Genomic DNA, 17,853 nt, shown 5'->3' with positions numbered 1-17,853 from the left:
AAAACGCAAGTACATTATTTTCTCAGTAATTTTAAATAGAACACCCTGTATTTTATATCATTATCGAAAAGTACCATTACCATACTATAATTTTTGTATAACATTCCCTATGTGTAAATTAATTAGTTTTCGAGATATTTTCATTTTTCAGAGCAAAATTATTAATAATTACGGTTCTAAATCTTTCCAAATTTTAAGTAATCCATGACTGAATAATTGTCTAAGGGCCGGTTGTTCGAACGCTAATCAACAATGATCACTATCAAATATTTAATTACTGTCACCAACTACTGTCAATGTCAACTTTTATTGGGTTGCTGAAAACATAATTGATTATAATTATGAGATTAGTTAATCAATTAATTATTAATTAGGTAATCAATTATGTTTTCAGCAACCCAAACAAAGTTGACATTGACAGTTGGTGACAGTAATTAAATATTTGATAATGATCATTGTTGATTAGCGTTCGAACAACCGGCCCTTATTACAATTTACGATTACTGATTACCAATCTGTAATCAAAGTTAGCTACAATTTTTGTTATTAACTTTTATTACTATCTATCACTTATCTTATAACGGATCTACAAAGCTTTACTGACCAATCACACTGTATGGATAAATCGATTTTTTTTTTCAAACTATTTTAAAAATGTGACTAAGGCAATGATATTTTAAAGTACGTTAATAAATCGATATCTACAAATTGATGATGCCTCAGTGGCATTAGACTGCAGATCGATAGGTCCCCAGTTGGAACCCGGCTGTTGCGTATCTTTTTTTAATTGTTTTAATAAATAATTAAAACTTTATATACTTAAAATTTTATATACCATTTTAAACAACAGTGGTATTTAAAAAAATACTATTTTATACTAGTGTAATTTTTGGAATCATAATTATAAATAACAGTTAATACACCTACTAAAAATTCATATTTTATAAGTTAATTATTCTTTTCAAATATGTTGTGTGCTACATACAGAGAGCACGTAAAGGTTGGAATAAATTCATTTTCTCAAGAACGGACGATTTTGGAAAAAAAATCCCGAAACAGGTCAATTTTTTTTTAAATTACGACTTTTTGGCATATATATCATACTAGTGACGTCACCCATCTGGGTGTGATGACGTCATCGATGATTTTTTTAAATGAGAATAGGAATCGTGTGATAGCTCAATTGAAAGGTAATTCTCTATTCAGTAATATAAACATTAACATCATTATTTATACAGGGTGCCCAAAAAAATTTTTTTTAATTAAATTTTTTATTTAAATTTTTTATTGACATAAAAAGAAGAATGTGTGTAATCTATTTAATTTAAGATACATTTTACTGCTATCAGAAAACAGGAAAAAATGTGTTTTTGGCAAATAAATATTGTTTTTTGCTTAAATTCAATATTAAAGCAGCTACCCACCAGCCTCGTAACAATTTGAACATTTAATTTAAACGAAAAGCAATGATTATTTTTCAAATATACATTTTTTTCTGTTTTCTGAGAGCAGTAAGATGTATTTTGAAATAAATAAATTACATACATTCTTCTTTTTATGTTAATAAATTTAATCCAAAAAAAAATTTTTTGGACACCCTGTATAAATAATTATGTTAATGTTTATATTACTGAATAGAGAATTGAATTACCTTTTAAATGAGCTATCACACGACCCCTATTCTCATTTAAAAAAATTATCGATGACGTCATAACGCCCAGATGGGTGACGTCACTAGTATGATATATATGCCAAAAAGTCGTAATTTAAAAATAAAAATTTACCTGTTTCGGGATTTTTTTCCAAAATCGTCCATTCTCGAGAAAATAAATTTATTCCAACCTTTACGTGCTCACTGTATATGTACGTACATGTACAATATACATACAGTGCTAGTCAAAAGTCCGTACCCCCCCTCGTATCTTTTGATCGGTTATACATATAATAGTGAAATTTGGAGTGAGGAAATAAACGGACGTACGCTTCTTAACTAGTCATGACAGGTGACGTAATAGTGACAGATGACTTTACAGCGCCACTGTGACAGATAATTTTAAATGGGACCTTATGGCAAGTGACACCTCATTTGAAAGGTATTGAAAATATCTCTTCAGTCATACTAATTTTTTTGGGTTTAAGTTGATTTTGATTTTGGTGAATAAATGAAATAAATATAACTTTGTAGTTTCGCATTTAATTCTTAAAAATTGAAATGTCCGCCCATGGTTATTTTGTCAAAAAAGTTGACATTTTTCAGCTCTCTGGTAGTTTTTACGTCAACGTCAACCTTTTTGACAAGTAACCATAGGCGGAGGTTTGAATTTTTATTAATTAAATGCGAAACTACAAGTTTATATTATTTCATTTATTCATCCAAATGAGCTTAAACTCGAACAAAATTAGTATAGCTGAATAGGTATTTTCAATACCTATCAAACGAGGTGTCGCTTACCATAGGGTACCATTTAAAATTATCTGTCACAGTGGCGCTGTAAAGTCATCTGTCACTTTTACGTCACCTGTCAAGACTAGTTAAGAAGCCTACGTCCGTTCATTTCCTTCCTCCAAATTTCACTATTATAAGTATAACCGGTCAAAAGGTACGAGGGGGGGTACAGACTTTTGACTAGCACTGTATAACAAAACCGTGATATTATAAAAAGTACTTTTTCTACTCTATGTCATATTATGTATAAGTTTTTAGTTTGTGAAAACTGTCATTATAGATAGCAGTGCGTGAAGGATTTAAAGTGTGCGTGAAGTAACAATGTATTTTAAATGGGATTTACTTTTTCGCACTGTTTTTAACTTTCGCGTTGTCATGGTAACAATCCTTAACTTTCGCGTTGTCATGGTGATGACAATATGAGCAATGAATTACAACAAAATTTTGACAGTTTTGAGGTTTGAAAGTAGTTAGAATTTTTAAATGTCAAAGTTCTAAAAATTGTAGGATAGAAATGAATTCCAGTGACGAAGAGTTACAGCTTTTTTATTTGTTTATCGTAGATAAAATATTGTATGAAATTGTGCGTGAAGTACTTTTTGCGAACTTACGCGATTTATAGCACTCGCTCCGTTGTCGCTCGTGCTCTAAAAATCGCGTGCGTTCGCAAAAAGCGCACTTCACGAACTGTTTCATAAATAACTATTATATACTCTGTCATATTATGTATAAGTTATTAGTTTGTGAAAACTGTCATTATAGATAGCAGTGCGTGAAGAGTTTAAAGTGTGCGTAAAGTAACAATGTATTTTAAATGAGATTTACTTTTTCGCACAATTTCAATGGGTTTTTTGGCACACTTTCATATAATTAAATATCCTTAACTTTCGCGTTGTCATGGTGATGACAATATGAGCAATGACTTACAACAAAATTGTTGACAGTTTTGTGGTTTGAAATAGTAGTTAGGATTTTTAAATGTCAAAGTTCTAAAAATTGTAGAATAGAAATGAATTCCAGTGACGAAGAGTTACAGTTTTTATATTTGTTTATCGTAGATAAAATATTGTATGAAACTGTGCGAGAAGTACTTTTTGCGAACTTACGCGATTTATGGCACTCGCTCCGTTGTCGCTCGTGCTCTAAATATCGCGTGCGTTCGCAAAAAGCATACTTCACGAACTGTTTCATAAATAACTATTTTTATTAAACTGTAATTTTTGGAAAAATAAGCATTTTATCGTTAAATCGTTTATCGTTAAATTATTTTATGTTCTTTATTCCTATAAATAATAAAAAGGTTTTATTATAAAAAAGTTCGTTTTTATAAAAGTGTAAGTATTTATTATGTATTATGTACGTATGTTTAAAAAAATTGCAAGAACCCGTATTTTTGAAAATATGGCAACATTGGTTGAAAAGTGACATTACATTACGGACAACAAAATCAAAATGGAAGATGTCAAAACAGGAAATTTTTAAATGAGAATTATAAAAAAGTATGCCTTGAAATTGGTTAAAATACAGCAGCAGACATTTCTAAAGCATCATAAAGTGAATAGAAAGTCGTAAGAAATATTTCAAATATTAGCTAAAATATAGCCTCCCACACTCCCACAGTTTCGCCCAACTGAACATTACCAAAATTACTTTTGAGAATTTGTTTAAAAAAAAAATTAAACAATTTTTCGACCGCGGTACCGCCTTACACACTGTGTATTTTTTATAAGGACCTCTTTTTGAGTAAGTTTGTGCAAAAAAATCGAATCGGAATAATTTACCAACGGAGGCGACGATACAGTCTGGACTAAAACGATACAGTCACTCGGGATACAAATCGATAATTTTAGAGCTCTCGTGTAATTACCTACTACTGATAATTGCACAATATAAAACAATCATCAAAATAATAAGAAACACACTATTTCTTATAAACAATTAAAAGTTTGTAAAAACAGTGTACCTACACCCGAGCACAGTATATTATAGCTTTATGCTTTATACAAGAATTCGTAAGCAAAAAAACTGTGACCCGAGAGTGTAGGTCTAAAGATTATAATATAATATATAAAAACAGTGGAGAACCTTCTCGAAAATGCAACAGGTGACAGATGGCATCAATTAGAAGTTTTATTAGAAATCGGTAATAATAAAAATATGAAAAACTTACCCCTCCTGCCTCGATGACTTTTTCTATTTTCATTATTCTCGTTACCATTTCTTTGCATGTTCAAACAACAATAACCTAAACCTAAACAAACACGATACTTGAAAAAAGTTAACAGCAAAGACACACACAATTATTATTATTGTACTTTAATAACGCCGATGAATGTTAATGTTTCAAAGAACAACTGAATTATGCGGATGTTTCTATCTATTAGTAGTATCTATGTATTTTAATTTAACAGAAACGAGAAACGATAAACAGTCTAAATAAAATTATTTAGACGTCATGACGTCAGTTTTCTTTTAAACTTCATTCTGAGACACTTGCTGGTGAAGTAAAATTTCTATTGGTTTATTTAAGTGTAAATAATGATAAAATAAAATAAAATGTATATATAATAGTAATTTAGCTACATAAGTAAGTAATAAAACCATTATGTAAATATAAGTAATTTGATTAATCGTGGCCATATAAATTTGTATAATTATTATTCATGCTAACAATAACAAAACGTACAATGATACTAAGAATGAGGTATATCATTTCAAACTTTATTCCAAGAATTGCACAATAATTGGTTATGGGAATCACTGGATGATTCAAACAAAATGTTAAAAAATGTGTTTTTGTCAATATCAAACGCTAAGCGCACATGCATTTGAAATGGTAGGGGAGCCCAAGCGGGGATTTTTGCAGTTACTCGAGCGCGTCAGATTATCGTATGGGGAGAAACCTGGTAAAAAAGCGAATATTTCGCGAAATGAACCTCAGATCGAAAAACTAAAAAATACGTCTTCAATATTTTTCAAAAATCTATCGAATGGTACTAAACATGACACACCACGGAGAGGTGGAGGGGGTAAATTTAAAATTTTAAATACAAACCCCGCGATATTTCGCAAAATGAACATCAGATCGAAAAACTGTAAAATACACTTTCAAAATGTTTTTGAAAAATCTTTCGAATGGTTCCAAACACGATCCTCCACGGAGGTGGGGTGGGGTTTTACTTTAAAATCTTAAATGGGACCCCCAAATTTTTATTGCAGATTTGGATTCTTTACGTAAAAATAAACAACTTTTATTCGAGACATTTTTTCGAATTATTGATAGATTTCGCTATAATCGGAAAAAACGATTGTTGGAAATGGAAAATTAAATTAAAAAATGGAAAGCGCCCCCTTTAATGGAAAATTTTACTTAACTTTTTTTGATTTTAGAACCTAATAATCACAACCTAATAGGTCCCCATAACGCTCGAGTGACTGCAAATTTAGCATACTTTGCTCCCCTACTAAAACAAGTAGTTAATATTTATTAGTTATTTTTACGTGTTTTAAATTAATTATTGGGTCATTGGGTAAATATACAGTATGTCGCTGTAAGTTGGAACCATATGGAATATTTTTTTATTATTCTTCATAAAAAGTTCTGCATTGTCTAAAACCTAAGATTCAACCATCAGATATCAAATTTTATGAATATTATACGAGATATATCAAAAAATATGAATTTCACTCAAAAGTAAAGTAGGTTTATTCTTCGCAATATTGAAAACATGGACGTATAAACACATATTATGTGTTTATACGTCCATGATTGAAAATTAATGAAAATTACTATGAAAAGTTGTTTGGAATTAAGAATTATATTCTAATATGCAATTACATCCTTGTAGTTGAAAAAAAAATGATTTTTTTTAAATTATGGGTAACCAACACTATTTTCAGTTATTTAAATAATTATACGATATTATCTCTCTTATTTTTAATTTACGAAAAAAAGTTATTTTTCATAAAAAGATCTGCATGGTCCAAAACCTTTTAAAAGATTAATTTCGATCAAGAGGTCAAGTACATGTCCGTACCATATTAGTTGTTTGTTGTTTTTCGATGTCTTCTATAATTGATCTTTGTACTTTCATTTGTCTCCTGATGTCCTCATTTTTCACATGTTCTAATCTACACTTTCCCGCTGCTCTCCTCCAAACAACTGCCAATAGGTTACCTTTAAGTTTTTGTGATAACTGCCACACTTCTGAGCCATAGACGATTACTGGTTTTAATATGGTATTATATAGGGTGTCCCAAAAGTAGCGGAACGGTCGAATATTTCGCGAACTAAACATCGGATCGAAAAACTGAAAAATACGTGTTCAATAATTTTCAAAAATCTATCCAATGACACTAAACACTAATCCCCACTACACCCCCTGGGGGTGGGGTGGGGGGTAACTTTAAAATCTTAAATGGAAACCCCCAGTTTTTCTTGCAAATTTGGATTCGTTACGTAAAAGTAGGCAACTTTTATTCAAGACATTTTTTCGAACTGTGGATAGATGGCGATATAATTGGGAAAAACGATTTATCCTGATACCATAGGTAAAATTATAGAAACGGTCTAATATCTCACGAAATACACTTCCAAATGAGAAACCAGAAAACAGATTTTTAATCTTTTTCGAAAACCTATCGAGTAACAACAAGCATGACCCTCCAACCCACCCCCTGTAGGTGGGGTGGGGGGTAACTTGGAAATCTTAAATAGCAACCCCCACTTTTTATCGTAGACTCGTCATAAAAAATTAAGCAACATTTATTCGAAACATTTTTTAAAATTTCTGATAGATGGCGCTAATAAATCGTATTTTTCCAATTAAAGCGCCATCTATTAACAATTCTAAAAAATGTTTCAAATAATGTTGCTTAATTTTTCATGACGGATCCGAATCTGTAATAAAAAGTGGGGGTTGCTATTTAATATTTTAAAGTTACCCCCCACCCCACCTCTAGGGGGTGGGTTGGAGGGTCATGTTTGGTGTTATTCGAAAGGTCATCGAAAAATATTAAAAATCAGTTTTTTAGTTTCTAATTTGGAAGTGTAGTTCGTGAGATATTAGACCGTTTCTATAATTTACGTATGGTATCATAAATCGTTTTTCCCAATTATAGCGCCATCTATCCACAGTTCGAAAAAATGTCTTGAATAAAAGTTGCTTACTTTTACATAACGAATTAAAATCTGCAAGAAAAACTGGGGATTTCCATTTGAGATTTTAAAGTTACCCCCACCCAACCTCCAGGGGGTGTAGTGGGGGTTGGTGCTTGGTGTCATTGGATAGATTTTTGAAAATGATTGAACACATATTTTTCAGTTTTTCGATCCGATGTTTAGTTCGCGAAATATTCGACCGTTCCACTACTTTATATTCGTTTTTTCGTTTCCGGTCTTATATATTTTTGCCATAATACTGAATTCAACGCACCTATAACTTGTTTTCCTTTGGTTATTCTGTCTTTTATGGCTTCATCACTTCTTCCTGTCTTTGTCAGTTTTACCCCCAAATATGTACATTGGTCACATTTCTTAATAGTTTCATCTTCTAAGTCGAGGTCATCTGCAGTATTTTCTCCTCCTACGCAAAGATATTGTGTTTTTTGGACATTTACTTCGAGGCCCCATTTTTTGTACTCTTCCATTAGTTTTCTAGCCATATACTCCAGGTCTTCTTTGTCTTGGGCAATAACTACCTGGTCATCTGCATAGTGCAATGTATATAACTTTTCATCCCCAATAGATAGCCCCATCCCTTTACACTTCTTCTTCCAGTGCCTGAGTGCTTCATCGATATATATGTTGAACAGTATAGGAGATAAACAACCTTGCTTCAGTCCTTTTGTTACCTGAAAACCATTAGACACCTCTTTTCCTATTTTAACTTTTGCTATTGTGTTCTTATATAGCTCTTTAATAGCATCGATTAGTGTAACGCTGATACTGGTTTTCTCCAATACTTTCCACAACTTCGCAACAGGCACGGTGTCATATGCTTTTGTTAAATCGACTAAAAGTAAATGCACTTCTCGAGATCTCAGTGTTCTTTTCTCGAGTATTTGGGATAAGCAGAAAATACTATCTATTGTGGATCGTCCTGCTCTGAATCCGTTTTGTTCTTCTGGCTCAAAAGGGCGGTATTCTTCGCATATGCGTTCTTTTATAATTCTTCCATATAATCTGCTAAGCGTACTCGTAACAGTTATACCCCGATAGGTATTGCAATCTTCCTTATTTTCTTTCTTATGGATAGATGTAATCCATCCTTCTTTCCAACTTTGTGGCACTGGTTCTCCATGCAAGTGCCTATTGAAAACTTCTGTTAGTATCTCGAATAGTTTGTTGGTTCCATTTTTTATTAACTCTGCATATATCCCCTCTGGACCAGGAGCACGTCCATTTTTCAGCAGTGATACAGCTTTTTTAGTGTCTTCGATGTTGATTGTTGATGGCTCCCCTTGAATCAGGACTTCATATTGTTCTATGTTTTTGTATTCCGGTCTTTCTTCTACTAACAGTGTTTTATAGTGTTTTTCCCATTTTTCAGGTTCTATGGAGTGTATGGCTATTTGTTCTGTTTTGTTGGATCTGATGTTTTTTATAAACCTCCAGGATTCTCTTGATTTGCGGCCGCCGATGTACGTATCTAATTCCTGACATTTTCTTTCCCAGCTTTGATTTTTTGACTCTATTATCGTTAATTTAAATTTATTTACCATTTCTCTATATTCTCTTTTATGTTCTTGATCTTTTGTTCCCAGCCATCTGTGATATAATTTTTGCTTTTGTTCTTTCATTTCCTGTAGTTCATCATTTCACCAATTATTTTTCTTTCTGGGTTTATTTTCTCTTATACCTAAGGCTTCTTTGGCGGCTTGATGGATTCCTTTTTTTATTATTCTATGTAGCTCTTCTGTTGTTTTATGTTTGAATTCCTGTGGTAGTTGTTGCTCTAATCTTTTTTTATACAATTCTCTAGTACTATCGTTGTCTAAACTTGTTAAATTGTACTGCAGTTGTTCAACTTCTACTGAGTGATTTTCGTTTATGTTTTGATTTTGTTGGTGTTTACAATTTCCGCTTAGAGGTAGTATCATTTTGGCTTTTACTAAGTAGTGGTCACTTCCACATTCGGCTCCTCGAAACACTCTTACGTCATGCACTTTTATTTTAGATTTTTGTTTCATTATTAGGTAATCAATTACTGATCTCAAGTTTCTTGTAGGCTGAGTCCATGTATATGTATGTATTGCCTTATGTTTGAAATACCCATTCATGATCCTTAGTGAATTGTGTCTACACATTTCTATTAAGTTATTGCCATTGTCGTTTGTAGTGTTTTCTCCATATGGTCCTATTATTTCATCGTTTATTCTTCTACCAGTTCTTGCATTTAGGTCACCTAGTATAATAGTTTCCCTTGTTTGACCTATTTGAGAAATAGTTTCATCTAGGACTTCATAATATTTTCTTTTTTCTTCTATGCGTGCATCATCATTCGGGCCGTATGTGCCTATTATTGTCATTTTTGATCCTTTCAGGTTGAGGTTGACCTTTATGATTCTTTCATTTATTGCTTGCCAGTTCGATATATTCTTTTTGTATTTCTTCAATATAAGTATTGATACTCCTATTTTGGCATGTTCTTCCTTATTAACTCCCGTGTGTATATGTATATATCTGTCCAGATTTTGAGTTCCTTGTCCTTTTTTCTTTGTTTCAGAAAGTACAGCAAAGTCCATTTTGTGTTTCTTCATTTCTTCGATAACATCTTCGATTTTATTTCTAATTCCCTGTGTATTCCAAGTACCACAAATCAGTGTCCGTTTTCGTTGCCATTGTCGTTGTCCTTTAGTTCCATCTGTATTCCGAGGCTTGGTTTCGGTATTATTAGCGTAAAAAGATTTTTCCAAGAATGAGTTGCTGGCCCATTGCTAAACCCCCTTGCTAGGAGGACCAGAATTTTCTGTCGGGGTTTATTCCCTTAGCGGATAAATAACTCGCCGCGCTGGCACGACGGGTTGGCAAGTGAGGGGGAGGGTATAGGAAAGGAATTTGGGGTTTGGGTAGGATAATACTAGGGTTTGGGCCTGGTTTCACCTAAGTAGGGAGTGGAGGAAAAACCAGGAGCTCGCGTGGACAGGGACGCTACCTCCCTGAAGTAAGTCTACCCTCAATCGGGACCATAGAGGGGTACCTACCCGCTACCGCGGGTATGTACCCGCGGTATATAATTATAGTAACAAAATTATTTGTGAATCTAATACATAAATAATGTGTATCAAAAATTAAAATATTTTTGAAAATTTAAACTCTTCGTAGATTGCTTGGAGTGTGGCGCTTTAGCTTTCTGTTTGCCTGGGGTCTCATAAGGTTCGTCGCTAGCCTGTTGGGGTGATTTGTAGTCACATGTCGTATGTCGGATTTTTGGGACTAACTGACAATTTCTCTCTGACACTCTTCATTTGAAGATCACGATTAATGTATTCATTGGGCATGGGCATGTACCAAGGTGCATTTGTGATAATGCGGAAGGTCTTCGATTGGAATCTCTCCAGGATGTCGATATTGGATCTCGACGCAGATCCGCATAGTTGGATACCATAGCTCCGTATTGGCTTTCAGTGACTTGTGGACTAAAATTTTATTGTACAAAATCAGTTGTGACCTTTTCCTATCAGCCAGTATATTTTATTGAGTTTCAGACCCAGTTGTTTTCTTTTCGTGAATATGTGTTTTTTTCCAGGTTAATCTGCGGTCCAAGTGCATACCTAGGCATTTTACATCATCCCTTTCTTGTAGTACTTGATTATTTCAGGAGACGGTCGGACACGTATCTTTTCGATTAGTGCGCGTTATATATACTGACTTACTTTCGTTTACTTTAATTCGCCATGTTTGTAACCAGATCTTTATTTTATCGAGATTTGTCTGGAGCAGTTGCAAGGCGATGTAGGGGTTGGAGTGAGCTGCAATGAATGCTGGGTCATCTGCATATGTGGATGTGATGATGTTTTGACCTGTAGGAAGATCTGCTGTGTAGAGTAGGTAGAGAACTGGTCCAAGGACACTCCCCGAGCCGAGGTACTCCAGCTTTGATTGGATATAAGTTAGTGCACTGATATTTTACTTTTACAAGAAAATGGCGGTCGGAGAGATAGGACTTGAGGATTAGAAAGTAGTTGAGAGAAAGGACTTTTCTTATTTTGTGTAGGAGGCCAGTGTGCCAGACTTTATCAAAAGCCTGCGATATATCCAAAAAGGCTGCAGAATAGTATTTCTTCTCTTCTAAGGCCTTGTTTATAGAATTTCAGAGTCGGTGAATTTGCTCATTGGTAGCATGTTGTTGTCTAAATTGAAATTGGTGGTTGGGTATTAGCTGCTGTTCCACGAGGATTGGCTGTAATCTGTCTAGTAGTAGTTTTTCAAAGACCTTTAACATCACTGAAAGTAGACTGATAGGTCTATAGAACTTAACTTCTTCTACAGGCTTGCCTGGTTTGGGTATTAAGATGATTTGTGCCACTTTTGTTCTTAAGATTGCGTTAAAAATCTGTGTCAAATATTGCACTTCTTTCTTGGGAAGTTCTTTTAGAATTCTTGCAGTGATTAAGTCGAACCCTGGGGACTTTTTCAGATTCATATCTGTTTGGATTTTGTGGAAAACTGTTTGGCTGTGAATTTCTCCAATGTGCTTCTACTTGGTATGGATATTCTAAATACAATTGAAGGGTCAGGAGGAAGAGCGATGACCCAGGCAACCAAGTGACGTCAAGAACGTCGAGGAAACGTCAGTTTTTGGTGGAATATATACACGTGGTTGAACATTACGTCATATAGACGTCTTTTGTAGATGATTTTAAATACGTAAGATTATTGACGCTAAAATATGTTTAAAAGACGTTTTCATTTCAGACAGCCTAAGTCTGACGTCACGAAATTGGGAGGAGCTTAAAAGTTACAAAACAAAGGTTATGTTTGTATCGTCCTTTCATTATTTCATTGTTTATTGTTTGTCGTCGTATTTTGCCTATTTTGGATTCATTTGGATTTTGTTGGCTGTTTTTTGTGTATTTTTTAAAAGTTTTGTTTGTCATTTGTGAATTTTATAAATTTACCACAATGCAAAGTGATTATTTAAGGAAATTATTATTGGAAACTCCCCAGATGTTTTAGAAAGGTAGGCGAAACAATTTTTTCGTACTTCCGGGCCTAAAGTGACAACTTCACTCCCTTGTGACAGGTACTAAAGTGTCACATTTAATCCCTCCGGGATTAAATATTGACGAAACTCCCGGAACGATTAAATCACAAACAAACGAATTTAAGGGATATTTTATTGAAAAATATAATTAATTAGAATGGTAATTAACGTTAATATTCAAATTAATATTGTGACAGTTCGTCATATTGACCAGTCTTTCCTAGGTTAATGCAGCAGGTAACTGACGAGTAACAGATAGGTCCTTTTCATATTGAACTGGTGTTTGTTTCGAAGATCCTGCGGAAACAGGAAGCGAGAATGAGGACTGTGGCATAACTATAGTGGACGAATCGGCGACTTGACCAAATATTTTATCTGAAATTTTTTGTTTATTTTTAATAGACGATTCAATATATCCCTCGGCCACGTTGGAGGATTTTCATCCTCCATGTCTCTTCAGCACGTCTATTGTTGCTCCCGAATCAGCTAACAAAGACGCAGATGTGCGTCTAAAACAATGTCCCGTATAAGACGTCGCATTTTCTAATTTCAAGAAAGCTGCTATTTGCCGTGGAATTGTACCAAACATGTTTTTTCCTACTACTCGCGTAGTACATTCTTTGTTGATGTATTGAACAAAAAATTTTGAATGAGTTGTCCCTGTCTTTCGCAATGCCACATATTTCCGAAATATCGCCACAAAACTGATGGCACTGTTTTCTGAATTTTTGATCACAAAATTTCGGTCAATTTTATTTTTGGTGTTTCTAATCGCAATTAGGAAGGAATCGCCCAAATCTCTCACATCGTCGATTTCTAAATCAACCAACTCTTTTCCACGACAAGCTCCCGCAACGCCCAAAATAAGTGCAACCTACAAAAAAATTGATTTCTTAAAATTTCTGAATATAAACAAATTTCCAAATTTACCTTAAGCATTAAATATTTATCATCCGGAGCCTCCCGTAAGAACTGATCTACCTGCTCAGACGTGAGAATTCTTGACTTCTTTGGCTTAAATCCCTCATTTCTTCTCTTCAAAAAAGCTAATAATTTTGGAAATTTACTTATATCAATATCTTCTCTAATGTTAATAACCGATTTCAGCATTGAGTAATGTGCCCAGAGAGTTGAGGCACAAACCGCTTTTGATTTATCATCGAAGTAGACTAACAGCGCATTTTCAGTAGGTTGTCTCACATTTTTTAAGCGGCACCACTTTTTAAAAGCATCGTACTGCTGCTCGTATAGTTTTCTAGATTTCGGTGGTAACAATTCTTCACCTACTTCGGCTGCTCTTTTATCAATATCAGATACACCTTCTTCACTCATGATACCAATAATTATCAATAACAATGTTTCTTTACAATGACACTAGTAATGACAATGTTTCTAAATTATAACTGTCACAACGCAATGTTACTATGGTAACTTATTTTAAAGACAGTTTATTAAATGAGTTGAAGAGAGAAAAAACTGATTGAAATTATTGAAATAATTAATAAAATCATACCGGAAGTACGAAAAGTATCGTATATACCTTGCGACTGAAGTACATTTAATCCTTCAGGTAAATTATGGCCCTCCCTGCGGTCGGGCCATAAACTTTACCTTCAGGATTAAATGTACTACTTCAGTCCCGCGGTATATAATGTACTATTATTTACTATTCATTTTTCCCTGATATTTATCAATAATGATGAATTTTGCAAGCAATAACATTATTTCTTTTATTGTTTTAGATATTCATTGAAGCTGAAAATAATTGATAATAGAAAGAGATTTAGATCCATGTACAATTCAGTCATCAGAATTGGATTTTACAGTAAAGGAGTAAAGTTCATTCCAACAATTACTGTTATAATGCTATTATAGATATTTATACATATCTGGTAGAGTCTCACAGTTACTACTTTAAGCAACAGATGAAAGCATACAAAAGCCTTCAGGCACATAAAAGCCTTCACAACTGGATTTGTTTTGAAAGTTGGAGTAAAAATTGTTAATGATTTCTATATTAATGTTGGAAAGGTAAGTCTTTATTTTATTTATTCACCATTAAGAAATATATGGATAACAGTATTCGTGTCTTTTTGATAAATTGGTTTTAAATATTAGATTTATTTACGTTTATATATCTGTATGAAACCAGACACATATTGTTGTCCTAATTTGTAAAGTGTGTAACTCCATATTTCTCTGAAAATAAGTTATTACTGCCATTTATTTGAAAAAATCCCTACTCGTTTAAAAAAGGATGCACATGCATATTTTTACCAGAAGAGTAAATAGTGACATCTTCGTATACACCGCATCTCCCTTGCGGCAAATTTAGTATGAAAAATATGTAACTCTCCAGTTGGTCATACCACACGACTGACCTCACTGTTTAGAAAGTGATATTTTCAAGAAAAAGTTGGTGGTAAATAATATTAAATACACTCATTAAACAATATAGGTACAAATGTTAGTAATATGTGTACCTATCTATAAAATATTCCATTTTAGAATCCTATCTTTTAAAATGGGAGCTACGTAGTATTCACATTAGTCATATATAGAGAAATACTTTTTTGGGCCTGTGTAAAATTTGGATAAATGGAGTTACGCAGTTTACAGATTAGGTCGACGACATGTAATTGCTATGATAGAAAAGAGAATGTTGTTCTGAAGCTATTTTCTTGTGGCATTTTTATAATCAAGTATATTCAAATGGGAAATAAGCCACAATTTTACATAAAAATGATTTTATTAACGTTTCGACGCCCAAGTCGGGTGTCGTTGTCAAAATACAAAATAATACTAAATAAACAAAAATGTTGTTGCTTAGTAAAAAATTCTTCTAATAATTTATTTAATCTGACTCATTTATATCGGCAATTCAGACACGTATTATACATTTTAAAGTAGACGACTTTAAAATGATATTGCCAATATTGATGAGTTGCGTTCCTGGGACGACTTTACTAAAAGATAGTTCATTCGATTACATGAAATCAATCCCAACTCAAGAATATCCGCCACAAAAAATCATAGCATGTGATCTGTCTTTAAAAAGACAACCAAATGCAACGGTGGCACTGAAATTCTCGCGTTAGAGATTCCATAGTAAATCACATAATAAATCATAATAAATCGATATAAATGAGTCAGATTAAATAAATTATTAGAAGAATTTTTTACTAAGCAACAACATTTTTGTTTATTTAGTATTATTTTGTATTTTGACGACACCCGACTTGGGCGTCGAAACGTTAATAAAATCATTTTTAGGTAAAATTGTGGCTTATTTCCCATTTGAATATACTTGATTAGAAAAGAGAATAATAAACAGTCATGATTGTTTGTTCTAAAATTATATTATATGAATGCCTGATTTTAAAATATTCTCAATCATTGTAAAGAACGCAAATACTCTAATAAAAATAAATTTTTGTAGTTGAAGCATTTCCACAAAGATAAAATATTTTTTTTAGGTGAAGCATTCCCAAAAAGCTAATGCTAAACCACTAGATACTTGGGTGATAGCCAGTTCCAATGTCATAGCAAATGCACATTGTATGTGTATGGCCGGTAATAGTGAAGTTTGCAGCCATATTGCAGCAATCTTATTTGCAGGTGAGTATGCCCACAGCAAGACAGAAGAAGAAGAACCCAATGCATGTACAGATGTTACAGCTATGTACATTCTCTGATGAAAAACTAATGAGTTTTCAAACTGTTCGGTCAGAGTGCTTGTTGCGCTCTATAAACGAACTGTTGAACTTTTGGCTTCATGTTGCAGCGATATGAAAATGGTTAGGCTACGGCTCCACGGGCGAGAAATTGACGCTAGCAGTAGCAGTAAAATTAACTTAAGGTTCCGCGGAACGGAATGGGAGTAGCCGAACTGAACCGACTACGCACAAGTCCTGTAGTCGGTACAGTTCGGCTATTCCCATTCCGTTCTGCGGAACTTTAAGTTCATTTTACTGCTACTGCTAGCGTCAATTTCTCGCCCGTGGAGCCGTAGCCTAGTCATTTTTAATTGTACTTCTTCATCATGAGTATTTATGTATAGGGCTTTTCATTCACAGTCATTTGTTTCGAGCTTCTGTCATGTGTCACATAATATTAATATATCTACGTCATACGTTATTGGTATATACCAATGATACAAACCAAAGACGTATGGCGTAGATATATTAATATTATGTGACACATGACAGAAGCTCGAAACAAATGACAGTCGATGAAAAGCCCTATTAGTCTTTTAAGTGTGTATTATCAGATATCACGTGTAAATCATTTTAATTTGGTCATTACAGTCCCTTAATCAAAAGATATATTTTTCAGGTGTCTGTAGATCTTTTTGTATGCAAAAATTTGTAATAATTATTTGAAATCAATTTGAGGATTATAAGAGTATGGAAATATATGTGAGAACATAGACTATTATAGTTTTGTCCTATTTTTTATCATTCAATCGTCTTCCTTATAATTTATAAATATAAAGCAGATAGTTTTCATTGAAATTCAATATATTGGTCTTATTTGCATGTATCAGGGCCGGCCCGTCCATATAGGCGAACTAGGCGGCCGCCTAGGGCGCAAAATCCGCCTAGGGCGCAAAATTAGGGACGTAGTACTTTCTCATGTAGTAGTTGTGTAACTCGCAGAGACAGAAAAATCACTGGGTAATGAAAGGTGAAGGATATTTTATTTTAGTTGTCTTATAAAATAAGAAAACGCAAAACTATAACTTAACGTTAACATTAATTACTCGTTTTGGCAACCTCGCTGAGCGTAAGCCTACTTAGTGGCGCAGTGGTCGCGGCAACCCCACACTCTTCACTTCAGTCAAGCCAGCAGTCATAGCGTGAACAGAATAAGAGTACTAGTCTGTCATTAGGGCGCTGCGTGTTATGCATTTTCACTTTTCAGTTTAGTGTAGTAGTGCAGTGTTGTTGACTTTGTTTGTGCATTGATTGACAGTAGTAGTAGTTGTTAATTTACGATAACAAAACTGCAAAAGGAAGTTTGAATTAACAAGTAAGTAGCTTATACTCTTCATATTTATAATTTTTTTCAGTCATCATATCATATAGGCCATTGTCATATTGTTGTTGTATATAGGCCTAAATCAAATCAAAATTGAGATTGTTTAATTATCATAACTTAAAGAAAACCCCTTGTGAACACTTGCCTCTGTTTCGCCTA

General features: G+C 33.5%; 1 protein-coding gene and 1 long non-coding RNA gene across 3 annotated transcripts in view; one reads left to right on the top strand and one right to left on the bottom strand.

The window, feature by feature from the left end:
* LOC114339972 (NFX1-type zinc finger-containing protein 1-like) overlaps positions 1 to 4,901 on the bottom strand; it is a 380,271-nt gene extending 375,370 nt beyond the window's left edge. The window contains exons 1-2 of one of the 2 annotated variants that reach the window (XM_050650390.1): positions 4,762 to 4,858; positions 4,617 to 4,697 (exon numbers count right to left, since the gene is read on the bottom strand). In XM_050650390.1, coding sequence (XP_050506347.1) covers positions 4,617 to 4,674 — 58 coding nt within the window. In that variant the 5' untranslated portion in view covers positions 4,675 to 4,697; positions 4,762 to 4,858. Of the gene's footprint in view, positions 1 to 4,616 lie in introns of both variants that reach the window. The other variant, XM_050650389.1, reaches the window with a different exon arrangement.
* Positions 4,902 to 12,469: 7,568 nt separating this feature from the next.
* Positions 12,470 to 16,479, top strand: LOC126884868 (uncharacterized). Its single transcript, XR_007698175.1, has 3 exons — positions 12,470 to 12,630; positions 14,397 to 14,685; positions 16,131 to 16,479. It is a non-coding gene; the product is annotated as an uncharacterized LOC126884868 (long non-coding RNA).
* Positions 16,480 to 17,853: the final 1,374 nt, after the last annotated feature.

This window comes from Diabrotica virgifera, chromosome 5 (genome assembly GCF_917563875.1).
Source record: "Diabrotica virgifera virgifera chromosome 5, PGI_DIABVI_V3a".
In the NCBI taxonomy this organism is placed as follows: Eukaryota; Metazoa; Arthropoda; class Insecta; order Coleoptera; family Chrysomelidae; genus Diabrotica; species Diabrotica virgifera.
The sequence above is the reverse complement of the archived record's forward strand: the minus strand, read 5'-3'. Positions and strand labels throughout refer to the sequence as shown.